General features: G+C 34.8%; 1 protein-coding gene across 4 annotated transcripts in view; it reads right to left on the bottom strand.

Annotated features, from left to right (window-relative positions):
* The window catches only part of BBS9 (Bardet-Biedl syndrome 9), a 285,201-nt gene that overhangs the window by 219,859 nt on the left and 40,922 nt on the right, over window positions 1-24,420 (bottom strand). For all 4 annotated transcript variants that reach the window (XM_064704873.1, XM_064704875.1, XM_064704877.1 and 1 more), the window contains exons 10-15: window positions 11,546-11,727; window positions 8,252-8,328; window positions 6,071-6,124; window positions 4,114-4,216; window positions 3,049-3,153; window positions 1,053-1,067 (exon numbers count right to left, since the gene is read on the bottom strand). In XM_064704873.1, coding sequence (XP_064560943.1) covers window positions 1,053-1,067; window positions 3,049-3,153; window positions 4,114-4,216; window positions 6,071-6,124; window positions 8,252-8,328; window positions 11,546-11,727 — 536 coding nt within the window. The remainder of the gene's footprint in view (window positions 1-1,052; window positions 1,068-3,048; window positions 3,154-4,113; window positions 4,217-6,070; window positions 6,125-8,251; window positions 8,329-11,545; window positions 11,728-24,420) is intronic.

Raw genomic sequence — 24,420 nt, 5'->3', positions numbered from 1 at the left:
CACTTGTTTTTATACAGTTTATTGATCATTAATTTTTTTAATTACTTTGTCTAGCAGAAACATGCCACAGGGTAACAGTTATTCTTGTCAAGAGCAGTATCTTATTGAGATGTTTCGAGCATCTATTTCCTGTACAACACCTCCAGGTCCATTGAAATATCCAGAAATCAGAAAAGGAGGTGAACAGTAACAGTTACCTTCCTGCTTCTTTTTACTGCACTTAGTAAGCTCAAAAGAGCATAAGTATTAAAAAATAAGACTCTAATATATTCATCTTTAACTTTTGTTTAGAAAAACTGCAAAACTGGAAACTCCCTTTCAGTCGATACGTAAATCTATGACAACCAACTTTTTTACCTTCTCAAAACATGACGGAATGTGTATTTAATATGTTTATCTTTAAAGTTCATAAAATATCTTCTACAAGCAGCACATCTTTTCAACACATCTACAACTACACTGAAAACCACCCTTCTCTTTTTAGTCTGCATATACATAAGCTAATTTTCCAGTCTTTTTTTGTCTCTTTATTGTACCTTATCCATGAATTTTATCTACCACAATCACAGCTAAGTTTTGTACTACTGGTAGTCTCAGACAGAAAGCAGCCTTGCAGCCTTGAATACCATGTTTGCAATAGAAATTGGAATGAAGACATGTTGTGACATCATCCTCAGAGCTACTCAGTCCAAACAGCAAAAATGCCAAATTGCTGTTTCAGTTGCACCAAAGATATAATTTAGCTGCCTAGTTGCTAAACCTGGGGAAAAAAATATATAGGAAAATATAATTGTTTCCAATTTCCAATCTCAATGTACAAGGAACTTAATACTTACGCCAAATCCCCATGTTACAAATGAGAAAGTGCAATGTGCTTCACCAAGTAATGTCCTTATAACCTTCTGTTCTCTATATTCACAGCTTCATAGCATCAAACCAAGAATAATAAGAACTTAGAGAAATAATAGGCAAAATAACAGCTCCCTTCCAAATCTGTTTAATTCAGCATACACTGTCACTCATAAAACTTGACAATTTTTGCATTCACTCACCTTCAGGATTGAGCTCTGCCATATGAGCAGCAACAGGACAAAATGGGGAAAAAAAAAAAAAGGAAAATATCAAATTTTAAAAAAAAGGAAATATAACAGGGGTTTAAAAACTTAAGCCACATTTATTAAGTAGACAATACATAAAGACATAATACTAGCCAAAACCAGACATGAGACCATATTCATCAATAGTGCAACTCCATCCAAGTGACTGACTCATCAAGCTTCAGCTGTCTGAATCCCACAGAGACAGACTGAAGAGTGATTTGGCCACAAATATGGATATCTTTCAAAAACTAAAGAGGAAACAGTCTCTGTTCAGATAAAATGAAGTCACAAAAGTCTTAAAGTTTGTTTACTAGGGTAATACACTTAGGGATTTGACTGCCAAGTAACACTTGTATTTGTATGTAATTTTACAGAAGTATCTCAAATTAATTATTTAAATAAATATAAAAAAAATTAGCAGATCCTAGCCCTAACCCTAATTATGTTCCTTTACTTACAAGTCTTCAAAATTCAACCAAGATGAGTTTTTAAAATTTATTCTTCAGTTTTAATAATTATGTTAATTGTCATGTCTGCTTGTTCTTTTTTTTAATAGAATATAAACCATCAAACACATTCAAGATGCAAGCTTTTCTTACTTCCCTAACCAAAAGGGTTGCAAAATCCAACTTAATATCTAAAATAATTTAAGCTTTATTAGCATTACCTGAAAGAAATAACACATTTATTTTCCAGTCTTAGGAAGCAAAATTACAGAAACAAGACCAGCAAAACAAAAAACAAGCTTTCAAAATCAGAGGATCCAAGACACTCACTAGTGCGCTACCTATTCAGTCATTCCAAAAACCTGTCTAAGGCCACATCACTAATTTGGACAGTTATGAATGCACAGCATCTCACAAGGAATATGCGGTCAGAATCACAGGACAGAGGGACTGAAGTTGTACAAGCTGCTCATGCAGGTTCCAAATTAAAAGGGAGAGCTTCCTTTTCTTTAGAAACATCCATTTCATTATTTTTCTAGAAATAAACATTTCAGACACCGCACAGCCAAGACTACCATCATAAACACAATGCTTCAAGTGTGAAGTGATGCAAAGAAAATTTTTATGTACAAGTATCGATATAGGATAAGGTACTCAAGACTACCACCCTCCACAGAAGCCCTTAGTACACATGCACTTCTTTTATGCCAATCTACTCCATTTGTGCTGGCACAGCTCAGTCTTAGCACAGTGAACCAAATCAGCAAATCTGGCTGAGAAACAACTGGTGACCGTGTGACCACAACAGGGGAGGAGGTGCAGGAGCAAAGCCAAGCAGCAAGAAATGAAGAATTGACAGCTTAAACTGGTTTATGCAGCATTTAACATGGAAGCTCTGCCTAAATACAGCTTCTCAGTAGCCTGACACATTCACAAGGCTGAGTGTAGAACACTAAGCTAATAAACCTTCAGTTATGGATAGCAGAATAAATTTACATATTCTATCACTAGGACACTGTAACATCATAAAATAATGAGTTGGTTTCTATTTCTTGGGCTTAGTTTATTATTTGGAATGAGTATGTTCATCTGTTAAAAAGGAAGTGAGGAATAATCACTCCCAATGCTTATTCAGATCTCATTCTCTGTGGGGAGGCATTATTGTCACATTTGTTGGCAGACCAGAAGGGTGAATAGTCATAAAGATGTGATCAACTTCTCACTCCAAGAGGTGGAACAGAACAGAAACAAGTTGATAGGACATGGTGAGAAAGCTGGTACAGCTGTTTCCCAAGCAATAAACTTCTGATTTTACCTCTGTAAGACCAATTACACAAATTGATCCAACATAAAATATTAACTAAAACTGAAGACTAGCTAAACGTTATTTATTTAATTACTACTGCCTTTAGTATATTTCAAAATAAGATTTATAAGAAACACATAGGGGAAAAAGCCTCAAAAAAAAAAGGCACAACACTTTCAAGTCTCCAGTGGCTTACCTGTTGGTATATTATATGAAACCATACAAGTTCCTTCTAGTTCTGGTGGAGAACAATTCTCCTTCAAAAAGACAGACAGGACCACAGTTTCAGATGAATCTGGTTCTAAAAACAACACAAAATTAAATCAATTAATAGGAGCATCCAAATGAAAACAGCTTATTTCCTAGCAATTTGGGAATTATTTTACTAAATTATGGTCATTTCTCTATTAGTTCACCTTTATCAAATCATTGTACAAATCATTGTACTGCCTTTTTTTTAATCCTTAATTTGTAAAGGCAAAATAGGGCCTTCAAGAATCTTGAAGCATAACCTATAAAACAATTCAGCACACTGAACATGGCAAATATAAAAGAAATTAGATTCACATTGTAATTTTGGTATTTTACAAAAACATTTGCTCCTATCACTTGTTGAGAAAATATAAGAACTGCCCCTTCAAATGAGAGTAGCAGTCAGTAAAGCCCTGTTTCAACAGGGACTATTACTTCCCATTTCAGAGCAGAAATGGCCTGCAGTTCCAATTGAAGCAGCAGGCACACTTGTCTGACCTTCAGCTTCTCACATAGTCTTAAAGGTAACCCCACCTGCAATCTAACCAACAATAGTGTGGAAAATTAGGATCCTGAAAATGCTGATTCTACTTTGGGAACAGATGGTAGACAGTTCCCCAGTTGACAAACTTACTGCCCCTGTTTGTAGATCAAGACTGGCATTACTACACAGACAGAAATGTCAGCCAAACAAAATAACCCAGGACTACAGAAGTACTACAGAATAATCGGGGGGTTTTTGCCTCTAACATGAAGCTGCCACTCTGTCTCTCTTCACCTGTCACACATCATATCACAACCAAGGAAACAACTCCACTCTTTCCTACTTCACCTTCCTCCCCCAAGCAGTGTCTAGAAGCTGTGGAGTGCAGCCAAGGCAAACTTGTAATTGCTTCAACCACTGCATATCTGCAACAATGCACTCACTGGAGGCTGGGCAATACCTTTTCAAACCTCAGAAAAAGTAACAGAATAATACAACAGCTGTGATGGCACTGCCAGAATTTACCGAAGTCATCGAAGACAAACTGGTCACAGGTGACAGCTAACGGAGCTTGCACACACACGGCCAGGCATGGCTTCTGTGCTTTCACTCTGCTCTGGATTGTTATCTAGATCAAGGGACATACAGAAGTACTTAAAGGAAGCAGCTAATTAATCTCTACAGCAGAAAAAAAATTCCATAACCAATAGAAAGATACAAAAGTCTGCAAAGACCAATTCAGCAACAACATTTAAGGACTTGAAATTTCAACTTCAAAACAAGTATTTTCATTTTACAATTCTTATTTACTTACAGTCAATAATGATGCACAGTAACTTTCAAGATCACATAAACCTGAGGGGATTTCTCATGTTCTTTGTCATTTTAAATCATTTTAAACCAAGACAAACTAAAGCTAAAGTATTATTGAGGGCTTAGCACCCTGCAAGTGTGAAGAGCATTCCTTATAATGCAAACAAATATAAAACTTTGCATTTGTTAGGTGATGATAGTGAAAAAAAACCCAAGAAGAATAAAATCAAAGATAAACAAAGAAATTACTTTCTTTAACTGCAAACAGAAATGCAGTTGAATAACTTCAAGTTTTGGGGTTTTTTTACTGCAAACAAAATAAGAAAATCCATATACAGGATATTCAGCACAACTCCAGATAATGAAAGCTCAGCTAAACATAGAGTGGCCCTCATTTCTTCTATTGTGCACAGCTATTCCACTGCAAAACCAATGGATATCAAAACAGTGTCCTTAACTCATATCTAAAATGAAAGTATAGTGGTGACTGAGATCTGTATGTGGTCTGCATAGACAGAGACCATATTTCTAATATTGCCTATTTTGCATTGCTGGTCTACCAAGGAGTTCACTACAGCCAGGTTAAATCAATTTAGAATATTATTACTTATTATTACTTATAAAATTACTCAAGTGTTAGGAAACTACTTTTACTAACTTAATTAACATCAACATTGATTTAGGTTTAACAATACACCAGTTATCGCAGTAAAAAGATTCTAGAAAAAATGGAATTCATGATAACTCCTACATTTACTATTTTTGTTTCACTAATAGGTACAAGATGCATGAACAAGAAAAGAGAATGGGGAATTAACTATGTCTTCTCATTAAAAAAGCCTGTGAAATATATAAATGAATCACTCATTTGAACTTCTTTGAGCAGACTTATCACTGACTTTATCAGAATAGTGGTTTTATCCTGTATCACTTTTAGCACGGAAAAATGCAGAGAAAGATGTTGGACCAAGTACAAGTAAACCACACTAGTCTGAGGGGATCTGGATCAAACAGTTCAGTTACTCTAGACAGAAAGAGAATTTGCAAGGTCCTCAAAAATTAAAATCCATTAATATTCTTAGAAGGTCATCCTAAAGTCAAAAGTAAAAATCATGATCCTTTTTAGGTAATACTGAGGAAAAACTACACTTGCACGCATATGCATGTGCACACATACACACACTTTCTTTATAATCAGTTATAGGCACCAGCTCTCATGAAGAACTGCAATTTTCTAATTAGATTTTTCTACATTTTTTTAATTGCTAAAGCTATGAAAGTGTTTTTACAAAAGAAAGTCTATTTTTGTTTATTGACAACCAAACAGGCAGCTGAAGGTTATAAACTTACCATTTGAGTAACCAAACATTTATTGTTATTGGAAAAAAAAGTCTCATGAGTTCCAAAACTACTTCATTCTATCCAAGTAGTGTTTCTGTGATGGCTTACTGATAAGCCTATCAAAATTAAAACTGCAGTCACTTTCTGACTGTAGCAGAAGGCTTGCTAGAATGACACCATATCATACTGAGGAGAAAAAAAATTAACTATGTATTGTATTTCAAACTTCTCTCATTTTCATGTTCTAAGTGAAATACACAGAAAGTAATGGGTTTGTTATGATTTGCCACCACTATTCAAATGCTACTGTTTGAGTTAGGCACAGTACCTTTACTGTGAGTGATGGCACTGCCCCTGCTTTTACCTCACTGTCAATGGCCTGCTGTGGAGAAAAAGATAAAAATAGATGAAATTCAATGTTCCACATGAACAAGCAAACACAATAAAAGCAATATTACTTTCCTACCATCAACTTGGTAAACACAGAATTAACATGAAAGGACTTATCATTCCTATGACAGATTAAAATACACAAAACACATTTCTGAGTTCCTTCTGAAAATGTGAAGTCTCTGTTTGAAATTCCCTGCAAAAAGGATAGCAAAAGGTCATGAATTTACTATATATAAGAAACTAATACACTCTGATGTATATATGAATATTTGAAGCTGTTTTGATTGGCACACTACTTTTCACTGTATATTTATTCAAATTCTGAAAATACTTTTTGCTATTCAGTAGGAAAAGGTGACTTCCAATCTGCCAATATATTATATATACAATATAGCATCTACTATAAAATCATCACACACGATTCTATAATCAGAAATATACCTGGAACTTCAAAAGAAAATTCTAGCAGGCACTTCAATACTCCTGCTAATTTCTATTTCAATAGGCAATTCCATCTACTTCAACATTTATCTTGACCTTGTGGTCTATTTTAATCTTATTTTATTTTGAAACAGGTCAGTCACTACAGTTGAACAAAATGCTCCCACTTAAACTATTATAAAGAAACACTTCTCTCACTTCTGATATAATACCAATTTACTGATTTGAACTTATACTTTCTCATTATAAAACAGTAAATTAAAAACAGTAAAATAAGGGCCACTTCTACAAACTTCATAAGAAGTCAGAAAGCTGGTAGGCTCTCTGGGTTCCAGAAGGAGGACTTTTATTTGTACATTGTGCACATTTCTCAGCTAAAAAAGGACAGACACTCTCATACAGGCTTGTCACGCTCTCTGGTGACCAGTGGTTGATTCTGAAACAATAGCAGGGATATAAAGATATGGAATCTTACCATATTCAACTTTCAGAAATTACCTGGATTTCCTGGATCAGAGGCCACACACAGGAGGTAGCATTAAATAACAGAATGGTCCTCCACTTGCTTATCTACACAATTCTAATACTCTATATCCTCTTTGCTTTTATCACACAGATTGCAATTTCAATCTTTTCACAAGTACAGAAGTAGCATCGGAAATCCTGTCGCTCCCAATGTAACTGCAGAAGCCCTAAAATTGTTCCTACTTTTGCTTATTGATCCTTCCCCACAAAGTATCTTATCAGATTTTTCCTTCCTAGGCAGCTACTGAAAGGACCCACAGAAAAGCTGACCACACAGGAAACTAAGATATATGGGCAGATAAAGATTCAAAGCTGTGGTTTGATTGATAGACTGAGTTACTCACATATGAAACAGACCAGTTGCATCTGGAAGGCTGAGCAAATGAGCACAGCAGCATTAGAGCATTCTGTGCACCTAACAGTTCCAAGGGTTGTGAGCAGATTATTGCAGCTAGCCCAGACTGTGTCACACTGCCCTTTTTTCCACAGCCAAGTGCTAGGACACTAGCACACATAATAAAGAGGTTCATTTATCAAAGAAAAATATCCTTATGTATTTTTTAAACAGTAAGTAGCTGTGAAAAATCAATTTTGCCAAAACTAGTGGCCAGAAATGGATAATTAAAGATGTCATAGTGCAACAAGTATTTTGTATGTACAAGTATGTTATGTAGAAGCTCTCCCAAATCCCACTTTGACTAATTTTTGTAAACTACATATGTATACTACATGAATAAAGTAATTAGGCTGCAACACCAAAGAATATTGAATGATAGCTTGTTGAAGAAAAATCAGAATGCAGCTTGAGTGGTTTGAGTATTCTGTCTTTGAAAGATCCAAGGGTGACATTTTTTTTTCCCCAACATTTATCACTGCTCACGACTACAAAGTTATCCCAGACCCTAAGTTCTTGCTCACTTATGTTTGCTCAGCCAAGAATCTAAAGTTCTCCAGAGAGAATATAAATAAATAATTTTAAATTCTAGTTTAAATCTTTAATAAAAGTGGGTGCTAATTGATGGAAAACTGTGGGCCATGAAGCTCAGTCACATAAATGTAAATAGCAATCACTATGCACGATCAGTCATTATTTACTCATATGAAATCAATGGGGTTTTTGGAGTAATTTCCTTTTTATGCAGGTACGTACAGATTCTTCATCCAAATCAGGTGAAACTTCTGCTGTGACAGTTACATCTCTCTGTTTTTCAGATTCAGGCAAAATATCTTAAAGAAAAAAGCAAATCAGTTCTCCTTTAAGAAACATTCAGCTACATTCCTAAAAACAATACTATTTCAACAGCATCAAGTCTGAAAGTTAGACCTCTACACCTAGTACTGTAAAGAAAAAATAGCAATTTTGGAAACATCAAAAAAAGCGTCACAATTTCATTAGATTTCTACAAACAACCTAAACCTGGATCTTATTCTGGGTTTCTGATTTAAGAATGAAAAAGGATTTAGATACATTCTATAACAAGATTTTACACCTAATATCCATGATCTTTAGAGACTGTATTTTTAAGGTATTGTTAAACTTTCATCCTCACATGCATATGCCAATATACAATGAATAACTACCTCCAAAATAACTCCACACATCTCATGGCACTTTCATATAAATAATTTTATAGTGAATATGTTAAACAAAGAAAGATTCTGTGACTAACAGTCTAATCTTCAGCAAATTCCTCTGCATTAGGAGGTATATCAAAGTTTTATGTATAGACTATTTCATGTGGCTTAACTAAAATAAGTCACCAGATTATTTCTAGGACTATCAACATACAAGGCAAAAGAATGCTACAAACTCACTAAAATCCATAATACAAAACCTTATGCCAATTTACACATGCAAAAAAAATTATACAAATTAAATCCTTAAAAACCTTGAGGAATTGCATAACCTCTTGAGAGTCCAGAAGTACAGCCCTAGGATATTTGCACTTTTCTGAAACACATTTCTATTTTTTAACATACTAAATGTATTGGAAAATTAAAAATCTGAACAGGAAATATATAGTTCCTAAAGTAACGAGTAAAGAGTTGATGTAAAGGGGCGATTAACATATTAATTGAATAACTGAGAGCATGAGCACATTCAGAAAGGCTGCTACAATTTTATTACACACACAGTCCTGAAAATGACCTAGAAGTAGTAGTACATTATGTCTTCCTAACAAGAGGGTCAAGGGAAAAGATTTTGATGAAGACAGAAAATAGGTATTCATTTTCTTGTGCTCAGAGAGAAATGCGTCCTTTAACTACAAGAGAGAAAAGCAAAACCTAAACACATTTCTCCAATACCACCTAGAAAAGAAGTTTAGGACTGTTTTATACTGCCACAATTGCAAAGAACTGGTCCTGCCAATTACACATAGCTCAGCATGGTCCATTCTTTTTCTATCCCTTCTCAACCATTTCTCTTCTGGTTGCTTCTTCAAGCTAACAATGTTGCAACCTCTGTCATACAGTTATTTTTCTATTAGAAGTATAACAGAGATTACAATCAAAGTTTACATGTAAGTATCAGCTTTTTGTTACTATTAAACTGAGCCAAAACACTTTTAATCACTTATGTCATCCAGAGTGATGCAAGTAACATTAGATTTAAGTTAGTATAACAGTTAAGATTATTAAATATTTCATCAGTTTATGTAAATCTTTATTCTTCTAAATATATAAAACAGCTTAAGTTCAACAATTTAATGGTCAGCACCGGACAGAAATACAAGACATTTATGGAAATAACTACCCTAAGTTTTTGTAATACAATGACCTAATTCTAAATACCTTCCACGTTTGAAAGTCAAAATGAAACAAAGAAAAATTATTTCCATATAAGGGCAAATATTTTCAAAACAACACAAGCTCTGACTGCACAAGCATGAATTCAAAAGACAAGAAATTCAACGGGTCATTTTGAAGATTGTGCTCAGGAGTAAATTAACAGTAACTAAGGCTCATGCTGAAGTTTAAAGAAAAAAAAGCAAAATTAAACAAAGCCAACACACCCAAAATTGACAAGTATTCTTCACAAGTAAAATGTTTTGTTATATAAGAATGTTCTCATACACTCAGTTTTACATCCAGTTATAGAAAGCCAAACATCATTAGGACATCTCTCCACAACAAAAGAGCATCCATAAAAACCCATCTGAAAACACCACTTTAATCAGATTAGACAAATTGAAGAAGAAAAGGAATTTAAGAAAGAGAATGGTGAAAAAATCAAAAATATTCATAGTAAATTTATCATTCATGACAGTTATTACAAAATTTTAAAAGGACAGCTACAGTTCCTTTCTCTCTCCTTAGAATTTCCAGACAACATGTTGAAATAAACAAGCTGAAGTTGATTCACTTCAAATTTGTTGATTTGTTCTTTCAGCCATGCTTTTCCTTCCTTTGGTTACGATAGACAGACAAAATTGTCAAATACCCATAAGGATGGACTGTGGTAAAAATCAGTGGAATTTATTCACATCTGTATGCTTAAATAACACATTACTGGATTCAGAAAATTAAAATCCTGATATAAGTCTACCATGATAATAGATGAAGTTACATGTAATTACAAAACAAAGAAATCTTTGTTACAGAATCAAACTCATGCTTGAAGATAAATTATTTTTATTTTCTAGGAATTTCATCTGTAAGATTTTTGGGTTTTTTTTTCACCTAGAAAACTATGTCTATTTCTTTAATTCATTTTAATAATGTGCTATCTATCAGAAGGAAAAAAAATTAATTTGATCTTTCTATTTGTTGAAGATTTATCCACAGCTTCCTGTAAAATCACATGCTTCCAATTCCCTGCACAAACCAGGCGGTTCAAAAACACAGTTATGAAAACTTAAACTCTGAGGGATCTCTGTAGAAATTATGTGCCCTTACTTGAATAAAATCAATGCCAGTTATTAGCAATGTATATAAATTCCAGAATTTATTATCATCAGATATGTCATTCTGTTCTACAAGTATGCTTCTCAATAGTCAAACTAACAGAAAAGTTGCTTTTAAAAAAGTCATTTTTTGTTAATTTCATAACTTAAAAAGTCATTTGTATTAATAAACTGAATTTGGCAAGATCTTTATTCTCTCTGAAACCTAACTACATCAGATTGTTGAAATTCTTCAAGTTTTCTTGCTTTTGGGTAGTCCCTGCACCATCAATTTTTATTCTGAACCGTTGCACTAGTGAAAATTATCTGCAACCTGATGTAAATTACTTTAACCTTCCTACACCATCATGAAAATAAAAAGGAAAAATCCTTTATCCGAGGGCTTTACTGTCTAGGATTTATTTTTTTAATCTTAAATACTAAATTTTCTACAGAAATGTAACAATGGGTAAAGACTGAAACGAAAATATTTTAAAATGCTAAAAGAAAAGTCAGGTGAATAAAGGTGTGTAAAAATATAGAACAAGAAAGAAGTATACCTTGTGTTTTTGTGGCCTCCCTGATGATTTTCTGAAGCTCTTTCATTTCAGCATTCATTTCTTCATAGTTTATTTCCCTAGAATCAACCTTGGGAGCCTGGAAGATTGAAGGATCAGTTCCAAGGTATGAACATTGAAGATGTCCATCATCACTCAGAGTGACTATAACACCCTTCAAGTCTCTGCACAAGAAAAAAAAAATAAAGCTTACCAAGAAATTGGGAAGAATCACAGAAGCAATAACATTAATAATAATATTTATTCCTTAATTAAGATATCTTCATTAATATTACTCCCACTCAATGCAATCATACCTACGAATGGATTTGTTTTAGATGACAAAAGGGCCCTCAGAACCTGTGAATCTGTACAATCAGGAGAGGCAATGGAAAGGATCAGAACAAACAAGCTGAATACACTGGACAGTTGTAACCTATTTATTCATCTAAGTCTTTTGAAGTTGCAATATTTAGATTACTATGCAGGAAAAGGAATCTGGGGGAGGGGAAAAGAAATGGAAAAGAGGGGTTAGAAGAAATCATGAACAGATGGAAGATGCTCACAAAGAAGACAGCTTTAGGGCTTTGATGGTATTAATAGCTCCCCTAACCAATTCTTTGGCTGCTATTGCAGCTACTGTGCTGGCCTCAGACCCGGGCTGGCTCTTCCCTGCAGTATCCATCTAAAAGGAAACCACACAGAACCAGAGCATTCCCCTTACACTCCTCTGAATCAATACCAGTGAGTGTTTTATTAGCTACACTATAGTCTCTTTTCTCTCAAGGGAAAAGTACCTCATTGCTCCTACAAAAATCTCACTTGTTTTGCTTATCTGATTTTACAACACAACTGCAAGGTTCAGGAAAGTATTTAACAAACTATGAGACAATACGGACTGCTGCCAGCATTTTGCTTAATTTGAAGCTTATTCCTAACAGAAGAGAAACTGAACAGTAAAAACCAGCACAGAAGTTAACAGCAAATGCTAGAAGCATATACTTTCACTTTATTTTTTTAAATGCCTACTTTTATTTAAATTAAAAGCCCGTACTTGCTTTCATAATCACGACATTACACATTCATGCCAGTAATTTGCTCTTACTCCATCCTTAGAATACCTTATAGCAGATACTGCCTTTGCATCAAACATGACTGCCATAAAAAGCAAAGAAAGATCAAATCTAATTCTTAGATATAAAAGTCTTTTGGACAAGAAGGCCTAATTCACTATCACATGAATCAAATCCTTGCAAAATACTGAATTTATGTAAGCATTCAAGCTATAATTCATATAGAATTAACAAAAATTCTTTTCACTTACACACACTGATATCTTTAAAGGCCTCCTCTAGTACAATGAAAAGGCAGGTAGCTATGTAAAAGAAATAGAATCCTCTCTGGTTTCCTACACGGTCTTGTAGTATGGCTCCAGAACACACATATAGAAAACCTCAATCCAAAATTTTCCATGGTAATAGTAATTACAAAAGCCAACAGATGTCACAGATTAATTTTGACCACTGATGGTCCACTTGTACTGTTCAAAAATGTCTTTTTGTTGCACACTAAGGCCACAATCCCAATGGTGGTTCTACAGCTGCAATCAAATAATCTGTAAAAACTATGCTGTAACTGAGATCATCTGAACTCTCTATAGTTATAACTGCACACAGGAATGAAGACCCTACTGGGCACTATACAAAAAAGTAATTGCTGTACAAAAGTTTAAGCTTTCTCTTTCTGCAGAAAGCAATTGTTACTCAGTGAAAGAAATAAATCTCTTTGTTGAATTATGAATGTATGGAAACTGCTTGTGAGGGGTTTTTGGACAACAGGTACCTCCAGTCAGCCCTTCACTGAGGCTGGAACATGCAAATCTGAACTGCCTTCAGGAATAGAACACAGATAAAAGGGCTCAAACACAATGTTCATCTTATCTTCCATATAAACTCATCTTAAACAGAAACAGTCTTCTTTTTTGGGACTACTGCTTACTGCTACAGAAAAGCTTCCATCTACCACTGCAACTTTTAACATGCAAATTTTCAGCACACCCTACCAAAAAGTTAACAGGAATCTGTCTTTGTGAGCACCATAAGGCTGGAGATGCCAAGACTCACACAACAAATACTTGAAGGAAAATAAGTGGAAGACTTAACAATAATTTTCAACTTACATATCCAGTACCTATGGTAGCAGCCATGCTGTGAATGCCATGATCTTTTTGTGACCTGTCAGCTTGGGGTATCCTAAAGGGATTTTCTGACAAACTGTAAACTATCAGCAGGAACTGGAACTAAGCATGAGTCCTGGTTTCTCTCTCTTCTTGAATATTTGTTGTTGATTTGTTGTTGGTTGTTTTGCTTAGGATTGGGTCTGTTGTTTTAATTACATGCAGAACTGCCCATCCTAATTGTCTTATGTCCAAAAAGCTTTGTACAACACAAACACAAATTCTGTGCTTACAGAATTCTGGATGTCACACGAAACAAATACATTGGGACAAACCTGAGTTCCCTAATATGAGAAATGCTAGGAGACAGGCTATTATGAATACTTGCAGCACAACACCATCTTAGCAAGCATGCAAATAACACTCAACGTACAGGGTTTTGTCAGCATCTGCCAAATGTTTGCAGGGAGCTTTGCCATATTGGTCAGGGGTGCAGCAAAGTCTTTAAAACTGGGGCATTGTTGAGGCAGTGCATGCTACCAAATGTACTGCCCCACTCTTTGCTATCAAATTATAGCAAATAATGCCTTTTTAAAGGGGTGGGGGGCAAAACAAGAGAAACAGCACCAGGAGCTTTTTCTACAACTGGATAAAGAAAACTTCTGAAAACAAGACAGTTTCTAGAATTGTCAAGCAATGGCTTTGGATGATCTTTTTCTGAAATTTATGCACCTGGTTTTTTTCCCAATTTTTTTCCCTAAAGTATATATCTGTTAATCTAATAAGGAAAGATCCATGAAATCTGAATGTAAATCAAAAGGGCATGAAGAAATATCGCTACAAAGTCAGCAATAAATCTTTGATGATATACTACTAAGGTATAATACATTCAAAAGTGGTTTGTAAATACCGCCCTTCCTATACACAATTAAGCTGGCAGTTATCTGCAGCTAATCAGTCTATCAAATGAGATCCATTTAAATTAATGAGGTGATTTACCTATGTAAATTATGCTTGACTTAACTTCTGAGTCAGCATTACAGAACACACATTCAGCAGCTCCACGTTAAAATGAACTCATTTCAACCAGCTTTTCTGATAGTCACAACACCCTTGAAGTCTACACTATCTCAGAGACAAAAGCATTAGTTTAAGAAAGCAGCATTATAAATTACAATTTTCCTTTGCTTCAGTTAGTGTTCTGCTGGGTCCCAAGAAGATTGTTCAACATGAAACATACCTAAGTATAAAAAAGCCTTTCTCAGTAATCTTTCCTTGTTAAAAGCGGTCTATGAATTTGCACATCAATAGAAACAATAAGAAAAATATGGGTAAGCAGTTCTAATATATTTTTTATAATACATTCATTTCTCTGTTGGAATGTTTGTCAGCCAGTCAAAATTGCATTATTTTTTCAATCTTTTTTTAACAGTGGTTAAGGACAGCAGGGGGAGGGGAAGCGTATTTAACAGTTTTATAGAACTTTCCCCACAGCTACTGCTCTCACACAATATCCTTGCAAATACCATTACTTCATTTGGCACATTTTGCATACAATCTGGAATTTCTAGTACTTGTTAAATTTCTTTTATTGTAAGCCATTCTTTTTTTTACTATGCATCACACAATAGTCAGAGTAATAGTAAATCTAAGGGGACATTTTAACAGTGAGGAACTCAAAGTATAAAACAAATTATTCTGATATCTAAAATAACTTTACAGTACAAACCAGCTCCTACACACATATGGTAATAATTTGAAAAACTATCTTTTATTGGATTCTGGGTAATAATAACGGCATATGTTTTTTGTAGGTCTTCTCTTACTAAACAAATTGCTCATAACATAGTTCTTGAAGAAATCAAAATGCTTTGCATGTTTGCAGTTATATAATACTAAACTGATCACTCAAACAATTGTTTTGTTGAATCAGTAGTTCTGTTTTACTTGAATGACACATGCTAAGCTTTGGACAACTCTTAGGACAAGGTCTGGTTATTGACACCATTTGCAGCTTTAATTATTTATAATAGCTCATAAAATTTCTACTTCAGTTTCAGAAGTGGTCTTAATTGCTATTACTCAAACCAACCATTTTAGAAAACAAGATTCTCTGCAATACTACTTTCTGCTCCTCATTGACAATGTATTATTTAAAAACTACTAAACTAGGAAACTAATTCCTGGAATTGTGCTCAAGCATTTTGAATGAATTTCTATCCTCATTTTATCACCCTTTGAGGTAATTATAGGCAAGAACATACCTCAATAGCACTTTCTAGTTTAGTACTTTTGAAAACCTAAATTATTCTAAGTTCACTACCATTTCAGTATCATTTTAAGGTATAACTACGTGAAGTATCTGATAAAACACTGAAGGAAGATCAGACTAGGAGTAACTAACTAGTATAATTTTCTAACACGAACTAAAGGGAATAAAAGTAAAAAGCCTATCTAACTCATATTAAACACACATTCCAAAATCTCAAGTATCCCCACAGCTGAATATTCAAAGTACATCCAGTGTGACTCAATGCAAGCGACGACTGATACCTAACTGTCATGCACATCTCTAGAGCACTCTCAGGCTTCTTTAAAACGCTTTCCTCAGTAAAAAATCTTGGTTCAACTTACATTAGAAGTAATACTCATATGTGTAAGCCTTCCCCGTGCTGCTATTACACATGAAAACAGACAATCTAATTACTATCAAGAATTAAAAATTTTTGAAGCTATTTATATTATATATTTAGCATGCTTTGCACATTCTGCAGAGGGCACACAAATAAATAATGTAAACATGGTGCTCAAATATAATTATTTAACAATATGTAATTATATGAAATAGTAAAAAGGAGCTGCTTTACAGAAAAGCATCCTTCATCTTTCCCATTTGTTTGTTACCTTAGGATGGCTGAACTTAACAGAATACCAGATAGTAATCTGCTTTAAAAAATTATAAAATGCATGCAAGAAGAAGAGGGAAATGAAACATTATTTCATCTTGAAAAGCAATGGAAAAGAAGTTAAAAAATATAAGTAATGACTGGAACAACATGTTAACATTTATCCCCTTATAAATACTGAAATGCAGAGGGCCAGAACTGAGTAAAACCTGAATGTGACCATTTTAAATGGCTGAAGAATTCGTCACCTTTCAGGTCCTATATGGGTACTTTTGCTCCCTACTTGTGAGTGAGGACATCTCCACAAGCAGCTTTACGTGGTCCTACTACACAGCAAAACAACAAAGCAGCCAGCACCAGGACAAACTTTCACCAGGCTTTAGCTTTTTTACCTCTCCTTGCGTAGTTTTCTCTTTGAAAAAGACTCTGCCTAAAATGCCATCCAGCAACCAAATAAAAAGGAGTATTTTCCATCAAACAAAACACAAAAGAATAAAAGAAAAAAAAAAAAAGAAGAAAAGGAAATTGACTGTTTTTACTTTTACTGCCAAGTTAAAAGCAAGCACTACTCCCAGGAGTTTGGGCCGGGGGTCCTTTCTGCCAGAGTGCTGCTGCCACCTGCGGGGCAGCACAGCTTTCATGCAGGCGAGCCCTGAGCGCTACCACGCCAGGTTGTGTAGAAGCAGGTACAGGGTTTTTTACCAGGGTCACCATAACAGCTTAACAGCTATTTCCTAGGCACAAGACAATCTTACCAGACCAATATTTAACAGTAAATGCCCTGGGACACACATCCCTGCATGAGACAACCTTCTGGTCCCTCCAGGCAGGGAACACACACACCACAGATGAGCTAATACAGGCAAACCAGGCATGAAATTTAAGCCCATGCTACAAGCTGCATACAAAATGGAGAATTTTATCTGAAAGATTACCAACTTTGTTTGTTGTTGTTTTAAATATAAAATTAAAACTATTTCAGAAGTAACAAAAGTTTTACTTAAAATTACAGCAGATAGCCATCCAAAATGCAGATTTAAAGTAAAATTAGTATTTCTCACCAATAATAATAATAAAAACATAATATTCAGAGTGATGACACAGGCCTCCTGATGACACAGAAATACATATTTTTGCTTTAAACAAAAAAATATAAAGAGCAATGAAGTATAATGTATTCAAGGAAAAATTCATATTTACACATTGCATTTCTCAGTATCACAGTTCCATATGTAAGACACTTAGTGGCATTAGCAGAATTGAAAATGAACGTGAGGGCTGACAAGCAAATTGGATTACTCTAGTAAGAGTGCAGCCTATATGTCAGAGATCTAAATAACAAGAAACAAGAGAAATTGCATCGTGAATCTCTGTGACACTACCAGCATAAGCAAAAGACAAAAAATTAAGACCAGCTGTGACACATTTAAAACATCTCCATGCTTCATTCTCTCTTAGAGTGTATTTCTGCATTTGCACTTTCTTCATGTGAAACCTACAATCTGTTTCAAGCCCAAGCTCCCTCACAGGTAGACAGGTATGTAACAGCTTTCAAAGGCTCTACTAACAGCTATGCCATTGTGAATTTATGATATGGACAGCCTCAACATTTATCCTTCCTCTAAGCCTTCTCTTCTCCCACTTCTAGGTAGTGGTTAGAGTTCATATTGCTACAGTCAAGCTGGAGAGGCCCCTGGTATCTCTGCTTCCAAAATAAAAGAGAGTCAAGGAGATTCACTGATAAAATCTACACTCTAGTTAAGTTTATCATTTTAGATAAAATAGATTCCTAATCGTTGGCTTCCTATAAGAATACTGGGAGGTACACAAGGAAAATTAGACCATGCACAGATTATAAAGAGGTGAACAACAATAACCATAATGTGTCTTTAAAACAGATTTATTCTGAAAGCTTGAAGAATTACATAACCTTTAAAACACTCAACTCCAATTAGTTTACATCTCTTTCTTTTCACAGTTGCCTGCAAGTTTCAAAATTCACCAGCATTTCAGTAATGAAAAAGTGTGTACACTTTCTATTATTAGTTTTAACAATATTTATAATTGTATCCTCACCCTGTCTGGTAAAGAACAAAACTGTTTTTTCAAAGATGTTTCAAAACATCTCTAGCACTTTGCACTGTTGCTGCCTCTCAGTTCCACAGCTTGACATAAATGTCCCATGTGCTCCTCCTTGCACAAAAAAGTCTTTCAGGTTATTAGCATAATAATCAAGACATTCAAAATCAACAGACTGAAACTTTTCATAAAACTGTTTTTCAAACAAGACATCCAGCACCTTCATGGGTAGAGTGTCAGAATACATCCATAAATTCCAACCCACTGCTCAATAACCAACTCCAAGACTGAGAGTTCAGAACCTGATACAAGTTATAGTCCACTCTGTCACGACAACTGGCACACACAAATAGTGGGCTAACCAAAAACAACTCCATGATATTTGTTTAAACACAAGGATCTTATTTAAAATACTAGAGGGAAGTTACTTGCCTTCTTGTTCTTGAGAATTTCCACTTTTAAGGTTTTCTCTAGAACCATGAAGGTAGCAATATTTTTAGTGTTATTCTAAAGTTGAAACCCTTACAAAATCATATGAGTGTAAAAAGTAGGTTTTTTTGAAAAAGCAAATAATTGACATGCAATAAAATTAGGAGAACTGGGCATGTGCTTAGCATCATAGAGTAAACACCATTTGAAGCTGGCTTACTAGAAAATCACAGTATATGCTGGATGTGCCACAGTATGTGTCACATCTGTGTCACGTTCAGAATAAGAATCATACTAAAGCAAAAGAAATACAATCACATTCATATTTTGTGGCTAGGATACACATATTAAATTTATCTCTTCAAAAGACCTTTGAAAAGGGTCTTATTTTCTATTGCCATCTCTCAAAAATCTAGTGGCAGATCAGCAATGAGAAAAACAGATGTAATCTCTTTTTTTCCCTTAAAAAATATTTCTTTAAAATGCAATTATGTTTAAGTAGAAAGATTCTAGAAATCTCTGCATTTAATTTCTCAGATCAGGCAACATTCTTACAGAACACTCAAATAAAAATTTATATATATCCATGTATAAAACGGAACAGTTCATACTGTACGTCATAACTGGCATTGCCTCTATTACAGTACTGCTACACAGAAAGGGAAAATCTTTCAACAAACTATAAAGTTTGATTCCTGCAGTTTTCTTTCCATAAAACTGTGTAATAAGTGCTAAGTTTTGCTGGGTTTATATGTAAGTTTTGCCATTTTTATACAGTGATCCTTTAACAGTTGTGGTAGCTGTGGTGATGTCAGTTATAATAAGGAATAACAGATGGGCTGGATTGAAGAACAAAGTATTTTCAAGCACCTGGATAGGTGCTTGAAAAATTCAATGAGGGGAGTTTTATTTTGACCCCACCCAGTATTACCATATATGTGGTTGCACTTTCACACCTTATAGACTTAATTCAACTACAATATTTCTCCATGTTTTTTCCAGTTAAATTAAATTCCTGTAATTCCTGTTGCCCTTCTACTGTTTGGAGAGCCCAGCTACATAAAGTATATCCATCCAACCACCCAACATACTACAGTTCTGTGCCAGAAAAAAGTTTTAATTTCAAGTTCATATTTGGACCAGGCCAATACTTTCTCACTAACAAACTGATTGCAGACTTTTATAATTTTTTTTTTAAAATATTGGAAGCTAAAATTTCACAAAAGCACATTTTCAACCAATGACTATACACCAGAATTGTGAACTCCAATTTTTGATTCACCTAACTTATTTAAATTAAACTCATCATTCTGTTGGGTTACATATGAGTTCAAATCTGGAAATTAACCCTAAGTCAAAACAAAGAATTTAAACCCTTGTTTAGGTTCTCTTCTTTAAGGAGATAGGTTGCTGAATTAGAGACTTTTTATATAATTTTATTCAGATAAAGTGCCATGAAGTTGCAAGCAAGTTAACTATGTCAGGCTCAAGCTATTACTCATACACACAAGTCTTGTTCTATGAAGCCAGTGAACAACACCCTACAGGGACTTTAAACCTCATTAGACCAGTAAGTATACAAACCACACATTTCTTACCAACCATTCTAATACTATGAAATATTAATAAATCAGAAAATCCCAAGAGAGCATTGTATCAAATATTTTTCAAAAAGGAAAAAAGATTATTCTCTCCGTTCACTGCATTAACTGTAAAACTCTTTATTGTTTGGTGCTGTGGGAAAGACAGGTTTAGTTTTAAATGCAATAAACACAATATCTCTTTTAGCAGAGTGCTCCCCTTCAAAATGCAAACTCATGGGCAACCCTGAAGTGCAGCATCACATGTCCATTGGCCTATGCTTCAAATGTGTTGGAGGTGGTGTAGGGATAATCTCTCTCTCAGTCACCAAAAATCCTCAGACTTGCAATCAAGCTGCAGACTGATGGGGAGAGACTGGATAGGAACAGAGTATTGTAACACACAGTAAGGTACTAGGTCATGAAACCCACCCAAGCCTTCCTCACATATTCTTTCAAACCCAGGGTTAAAGCACTTGGAATTTTTCTGCAGGCACTCATCATTTTAGTGAATGATTTTTAGTAGAGTTGGAGTAAAATGATAACTCAGTACACATCAAGAAACTATTGCTTTAGTAAATTAGAAGTCACTGTCTTTAAAACTAACTTGTATGTTAAAATATTGTAAAATACTCTTTTGCAATGCACCTTTGTAACACAAGTGGGGATATCCTGAGAGAAAGTCCAGTAGTCATGGCTATCAGCACCACGTGGGACAGTTCAATATTCAAACACTTATTAACATGATTACATAGAAAATTAAATTTCAGTCCCTTCATTACTCAAAGTCTCTGCTTCTTTATTATTTATGCAAGGGGAGAGACTCATACAAGAACAACATTACAAATTCTAGATGTAATGATTCACTTTATTTTGTCTTATAAGTAGTAAGAAAATTGGACACTACTATAGCAACTTAAATCAGTAATTTTTCAGTGATTCAGTAAGCTGCAGTATCTCCTGAATCTCAGCCTACACAATGCAACATCAAAGTTATAAATTTTAGCCTCTAATGCAGCAAAATCAAATACAGAACAGCACATGTCAAAAAATTAACACCAATAGCCTATGGGTATCTGGTTTTAAGAGATGGCTGATAATTATATTACTATCTGACACAGTCATAATGGGCTCATGGTTCATGTACCAATGTTAGGAGTTCAGGCATGACCCCGACAGTCAAGACTACAGTGACCACACTTGGAGAAGCAGTACTGGCAATGTGCAGACAGAAATGATTTCTTGATTGCAAACTGTGCAAAACAGAATCAGAGGTGATTCTGTGAGACCCTATGATATATTTAGGTGATCACTGTTCCAGATAAACCATGGCAGACTTGAAGTTCATAAAGAGCTGAAGTGTGGATAAAGCTTGCTAAGTAACCCCGCTTGTCATCTTGACCATATAAAGTCTACTCTATTTCCTGACTTTTCAACAGTTACATTTGTTTAAAAAAGAAAATCTATTTTTTCCCCATCTCAAATAATGAAAATCTATTTACTAGCTTAACTCAAGCTAAAAGGTTGAGTGCTGGAAATCTAATATTTTAAGAAACTCAGAAATTCTAATTCTTTGGAGGTAATAAATTACTTTGGAATAAAAAAACCTTTCCAGACTTCTTTGTATTTCCACTTCAGGAAACATGCTGTTCCACTACCAAGTAAATGATATTTATTTGTCAAATAAACGAAAGTGAAAGCAAATATTCTTGCTGCTTTCATCAACTTGTCCATACCTGTCAACTCCAGGTAATAAAAGCAACTTCACATTTTACAAGGCACATGCATCATTATGTGGTTTATCCTTTTCAAGAATCTTTCTTCCATGAAGAACAGTCTCGCTCACAGATATAGAGGTAGATAAAAATGATCACAAAATAAAATTGGTTACTGTATTCTAATTCCCAGATGTAGCTCCTAAAAACAAGAGGCACTACATATGCAGAGCATCCAACTACCTACAGACAAGTACTAGAGAATCACAGACCATGCTGAGTTGGAAGGGACCCACAAGGATCACTGAGTCCAGCTCCTGGCCCTGCCCAGGACAACAGTGCGCACACCTGACTCTATATAAAACCCACAGGTTTTGAAATAATGGGTCACAAATGTGGGAAATTAAATCACAATTTGCCATATTCAGAACAGGTGACATCCCAAACACAAACTCACAAATCTCTGCCTCACTACAGTGGCTCTAAATTTTTTCTTTTGGGTATTACTAACCAAATTCTAATGTGGCTGAAGGGGAAAATATCCTTCAATCAACCATTACATTTGGCGATAAACCAAAGTACTAAAAGTACTAAGAGTCCCCAGCAGAATAGAGAAGGAAGAAATATCTTTCCCACAACACACCCCCTAAACTCTGAGGTTGGCTTCCTGTTTGAACTGTGCCTGCTGATAAATTCCACATGAAATCAACATTTTTTTGCCATATGTATACCACCAGACTTACTTTCTCGGTGGACAGTCAAAAGCACAAATAACCAAAATTAGACACATCATGAAACACTGATTTGAAGAAAAGAGGTATTTGAGCAAGTTTGCAGTCCATTACATTTTAAAAGAAAAAAGCCAAGCTACCTTTTGGCATTCACCAGCTTATCAGATATAACTTGAAGACTGTATACAAACAAAATCAAGAAATAAAGTGGAGAGTAGTGAACTTTAAAAATATTCAGACGGGAAAAAAAGAAAAAAATAGTCCCCAATTTAAAGGCTTCATGCTTTCCTATGGCAAAACACATGTTCATAACTTGGTAGTAATCAAAACAGAAACCCCTTCCCGAGACTACATCCAGACTCTAAATAAGTGTATATATAATTCTCTATCTATGTGTTTAAATTCAACTCACACTGGCATTTCAGATGTTTGTGACAGAAATATCCCAGAGCCTGGCAACATGAGCTATTTTGCCTCAGACCAAATGCACCTTAACATAATGTTCTAGTTTCAGGCCAACAAGGACAGAGTAATTAATACTCAGTGCAATCAATCAGCCATTAAAAGATGCACTCTGTGAAACAGCACTGCCAAGTGTCAAATAAATAGAAAAATAATTGCCTAGGTATTATAATCTACTCCAAGGACCTTTTATGGTCAAGCACATGGAGACAGAATAATTCAGATAGAGAAAACAAATACGACTTGTGAAAAAAAGTGAGAAGAGAAAGAGACAGAGAAAGAGAAATCTTAACACATCTCAAGAAGCATCAATCAGTGAGAAAATTGTAACATTTACAATCTGTAAGCATAAGAGATACTGCTTATGAAATTTCCTTTGCAAAGGAGATGCAGAGGTACAAAGTAGGTCTTAGAGAAGAGGTCTCTCATGAAAGAGAAAAATGGAAACTCAAGTGCAGGAAAAAATGAAATTAACTTTAAAGTCAATTCTATGAAGATAATAATTATGATGAATACCAAGCAAATACTGCTGCTTAAAACTGCTATTTCAACACTGAAATTCTGAGCAGAGTAGGAATTCTTATCATTCCTTCGTGCAGCTTTCCTAGATTTCAGCTGTTTTAGCTGCAGCATATGGACAGTTTCACTTCAAATCACTCTAGAAAGGTTTGGGAGGGGCTGTTTGTGGATTTGGTGGGGGGATGTTTGGGGGTTTTTAGTCAACTCAGGCAGAAACATTTTCTTCTTCTAAACCATTTTCTTCAAGAGTTTCAGCTTCAGTGAGAATGTGTTTGCACAGC

This window comes from Zonotrichia leucophrys, chromosome 2 (assembly GCF_028769735.1).
Source record: "Zonotrichia leucophrys gambelii isolate GWCS_2022_RI chromosome 2, RI_Zleu_2.0, whole genome shotgun sequence".
In the NCBI taxonomy this organism is placed as follows: Eukaryota; Metazoa; Chordata; class Aves; order Passeriformes; family Passerellidae; genus Zonotrichia; species Zonotrichia leucophrys.
This window is presented reverse-complemented; position numbering and strand designations above follow the sequence as displayed.